Source organism: Alligator sinensis, unplaced genomic scaffold (assembly GCF_000455745.1).
Source record: "Alligator sinensis unplaced genomic scaffold, ASM45574v1 scaffold596_1, whole genome shotgun sequence".
Lineage (NCBI taxonomy): Eukaryota > Metazoa > Chordata > Crocodylia > Alligatoridae > Alligator > Alligator sinensis.
The window spans coordinates 284,447-289,066 of record NW_005841967.1 but is presented as its reverse complement, the minus strand read 5'-3'; the positions used below and the strand labels follow the sequence as shown (position 1 = coordinate 289,066).

Here is a 4,620-nt window from a genome sequence, read left to right as displayed (position 1 = left end):
CAAATAGTGTCTTCAACCTATTTAAGCAGCAACTGGGGAAATTTTTTCCATGACAGCAATGAGGCAAGTGAATTTGGTTGGCACAATGGAACTTGCTGGGGGAAAATCCCATGATAATAATGGAACACACCCATGTGTGAATTTCCTGAGGTCTCCTACAGGCTTTTATAAGCAGGTTGTGTTGACAGCCAAAGCCATCAGAACAGAGCTATCAGTCAACAACAGCTACACTTCTAGTATAAACTACCATCACAACTGCTTACTGAATTGAGAATGACTGGTTTTACCAGCAAGAGCTTGGTCCTGGCTTCTTTGATGGGGTTGTTGTTGCTGTACTTGTGTGGTATTTCTGAAGGTGAGTGAACTTGACTTTCATTTCTGAAGCGAAGTAGTTCTGAATATTACTCTGAGACACATCCATCACCAGACTGTGTCTGTGACTGAGGTGGGGGTACATGGAGGACTGAAAGAAAGTCTCTCAGGGAGTTAGTTCCTATATTGTCCTTGCCCTTTCTTGCCACCCCTTTGTTTTTTACAAGTGGAATTCACTGTTCAGGAACTTGTCCAATGAGAACCCTAGGCAGGATGAAAATATAGTTTTATAAGATGAAAATATAATTTTATTTCCCTCATTCCTAAGTGTTGTCTTTTTTTCTTCTATTCCAGCACAAAGCAACCAAGACTGCTGTCTCTCATACACTAAAGTAACACTGCCTCGACGGGCTATAAGAGGTTACTCAGAACAGCTGTCAAATGAAGTATGCGATATCAATGCAATCATGTAAGTTTCCTGTTGGAAGAAATTCAGTCATGCTATACATTGTTAGGCAGGAATTAACCTTTGGACTTTTGATGGACAAATTCAAATTTTGTTTGAACAGCAGAAATAATCTTTATTCATTGATTAGCTAGATAAAACATATTGAATATTCAAACAGTACCAAATGAAATTGCCTGCTAGGAAGGGATCATAAAGCTCACCTTCTTAAAGATATATTTTAATACATACCTGACTTCTCAAGAACACAAGAAATGTGATACAGTATCAGCCTAATGGTCTGTTTCATTTACTGCTCATTTAGTTTCCAGCAGTAGTCCATCTAGAGAACATTTAATGCTTCTGTTAATGCACATATAATGTCTATTAATGGGCACACAAATAAGACCTTTATTAAGGGGAACATTTCTTCCCAACTCCAGGTAACTAGTGGTGGCATCATGTTCTGAAACATTAGGATTGCAAACCCTCTTTTTTTTTATCCCACCTAGCTTGCCTGTGACTATTCCCATTAGTCTCATAAACATCTAATCATTATTGCATCCAGCCAAGTTCTTTTACTCCTTGTCTGGTGTCAATGCTTTCAGACTTTTTAAACACAATTAAAGATTATCTGTATTATCAGTTCTAAATGATGCCACCCGCATGATCCAGGGACAGCAGGGCAGACCCTACAGTGAGAGGCTACAGGACCTGAACCTGTTCAGCCTTCACAAGAGAAGGCTGAGGGGGGACCTTGTGACTATCTATAAACTCACTAGGGGGGACCAGAAGGGTTTGGGGGAGACCTTGTTTCCCCTAGTGCCCTCCGGAATAACAAGGAATAATGGCCACAAGTTGTTGGAGAGTAGGTTTAGATTAGACATCCATAGGAACTACTTCACAGTTAGGGCGGCTAGGATCTGGAACCAACTTCCAAGGGAAGTGGTGCTGGCTCCTACCCTGGGGGTCTTCAAGAAGCGGCATGATGCCTACCTGACTGGGGTCATTTGAGCCCAGTTTTCCTCCTGCCCAGGCAGGGGATCGGACTTGAAGATCTACAAGGTCCCTTCCAACCCTACTTCTATGATTCTATGAACGTGTAATATAGTTGAGTATTTCCTTGTATCTGTAAAATTAAGAATAGTAAAAAAAAGGACCTTACTGAGCTCCTCTAAAATACCTGCTACTGATGGAATAACATTGGGATATCTTTTTATTCCACTGACTGTTGCTGTGTACAATTTCCTAGAAGTAAGTGACAGTAGTTGTTTATCGTGCCTTTCTTTTCAGTTTTCACACACGGAGTGGGAAGAAGGCTTGTGCAGATCCACATGCGCACTGGGTGAAGAGGCATCTTTTTTGGCTGAGGTAAAAATGGTTTAAAATATAGTAGCCTGGTTAACATTGAATGCACTAAGTATCTACTGATGATATTAGAGGGGTTCTTGGAAGGGGAGAAGACACTCAAGACTCCAACAATGCTCATTTTGAATGTATCAGTGTCACTTCCCTTCCTTTTCCTGTTAGACATGGCTGCATATTTTTGGAATCCTCATGGAGATAAGGATAAGGACAGATATTTTACGTGCATACAAACAGTGCTGTGGCAAGGAAGTTTGGCACCTGGGGCAAAGCCCACAGTGACAGCCCACCCTTGTCCTGCGCACAGATCTGGGGGGCACCCCCCACATCATGCTTGCCTGGGAGTGCACACAGTGGCAGAAGCCACCCTCCTCCCATCCCTGCGCCTGCCCCCCCCTGCCCAATGAGCCACTCACGGCTCTGTCTCATGCCTCGCCCCGGCTGGGCAGTGCCTGTTGGCACCCCTTTGGTTCAGCACCTGGTACAGTTGCCTGGCTCGCACCACTTGCTACGGCACTGCATATGAGTGTTTGTGAGAGAGTCTCTCATGTACTGATGGCAGAAACATGACCATGTGCATAAAACTGAAAACTTTGTTATGGCTGAGGAAGTTCCCCAATGCTTATTTGTGTGTTTTCTCATTTTCTTTTAATAGCAAAAAGCTTGAAAAGATGTCAAGATAATATGGTTTCTGAAATGGAACTCATGCTGAGGTGGCTGCAGAACCTAAACTAGGTTGGAATTGCTGTCTTGTACACTGTTGTGTGCTTACTGACCCCTACTCTTGGCTTCTTTGGAACCGTTGAACTCCTGAAGTTGATTCATATTGCATCACACATTTACTTGAATTATGCATTTTGTTAAAGTAGCTGTTTTCTTTGCTAATGTTTACTGCTGGATAAGTAAGTGGAGGAGGAGGAGGACATATAAGCTATTATACTATACAAAGTATGTGCTGCATGGCAGGGGTGTCAAACTCACCCCAGACCCCAGGCTGGATCTGGTCTGCGAAGGCTCTCCCTGGGTTGGATCTGTGCAGTCAGCAGTGACTGGTGGGTCATGGTGTGGGGTGAATGGTGAGGATCCAAGGGCGAGTGACAGCATGGGCCAGGCAGCAGAGGTCTGGGAGTGGGTAGCAGCAGAGGTGGGGAAATTGGGTGGCAGCATGGGTGGGGGGAAACGAGAGGCAATTTGGGCAGCAGTGGGGCAAATGAGGGCAGTATCTACACAGTCCTCACTTGCCCTTCTGCCATTGATACCAATGTCCATCAGGGTCCAGGGACCCTGAATTCTTCAGCAGTCATGCTTCACTGGCCATGTCTCCAGATTTCTGGTGGTTTGCTGGACTACCAGTGGGTCAGATGGAACAGTTCCATGGGCCAGATATAGCCTGGAGGCCATATGTTTGACACCCCTGCTCTATGGGATTCACTGCATAGCAAGTTTGTTTTATTTAGCATATGTAGAACAGACTATTTTTGTCTGCTTTATTATATTTTTAGTATTTTTGTGTCAAAAATGTTCCAATTGCATTCTAATGGATACAATTATTTTTTACTATTGTAAAAAATCAATGCATTTGAGAGAGAGTGTAAACTGTGGAGATACTTTAAAAACATATTAAATGACCCCAAATGAGATGTCTGAATTTGGTTTATTGGAAATATACTATGGGCTTTTGAAATGAACTGCTCATGTGCTCATGAACATCTAGATCAGACAGTCCCCTTATCTATGCCACACACATCTGTAAATGCTCATATATAAACTTTCTTTTTTCACTCTGTTTGTATAGGTGGTTGTGGATGTGTTTGATACAACTCCTTCCCTCCCTCCTCTCCCTCCCTTTCCATCTCCCCTTCCCTTCCCCCAGTCATGTATATTTGTTTTACATGACCTTTTATTGGCCCCACTTACATTAAAACACCTTCTTTATCAGATTCTATGTTTGTTCAGGGGAAAGCAGACAAAAAATACAGAAAGAACTAGCATTGCTCTAATGCTACCAGAAAAAGTCTCAAAGGGCGTTTTTACACATGTTCTGGGGACAGGAGGGGACACTTTAATTAGAGCAACTCTGATAGCCACTCTAATTAAAACACCTGCAGTGTCTTGTGCATCAGCATTCCCGCACTTCAAAATGGTGGTGGGGGGCGCTTTAACTAAAGCTTATCGAACGAGCGTTAGTTAAAATGTCCCCGCCGCCATTTTGAAGCATGGGGATGCTGATTCATGAGACATGGAGACTGGCTGGAGCATGCTAATTAGCGATGAATTGAGTCTGCTCTGACATACTGTAATTACAGTGCATAAGAGCAGCCTCCCTGCACATGTACAGGCACCCAAAGGTGCCACCCCGCCATACCTTCAGAAAAACAAAGAATCTTCTGAACAGACAGAGGTTGATTGAACTCTGCATATTGAAAGTGTAGCAGGGATACTGCTACGGAGTCTAGGGAGACTTTGAAAACCAAAGCAACCAAGCTGTCACCGCAAAA

At 43.4% G+C, this 4,620-nt stretch overlaps 1 protein-coding gene across 1 annotated transcript; it reads left to right on the top strand.

Moving 5' to 3' along the window:
• The first annotated feature begins 211 nt into the window (after positions 1 to 211).
• On the top strand, positions 212 to 3,771 carry LOC102374391 (C-C motif chemokine 20-like). Its single transcript, XM_006020753.2, has 4 exons — positions 212 to 355; positions 667 to 781; positions 2,051 to 2,128; positions 2,778 to 3,771. Exons 1-4 carry the CDS (start codon positions 274 to 276, stop codon positions 2,803 to 2,805), a joined length of 303 nt encoding a protein of 100 aa, XP_006020815.1. The 5' UTR covers positions 212 to 273; the 3' UTR covers positions 2,806 to 3,771.
• Positions 3,772 to 4,620: the final 849 nt, after the last annotated feature.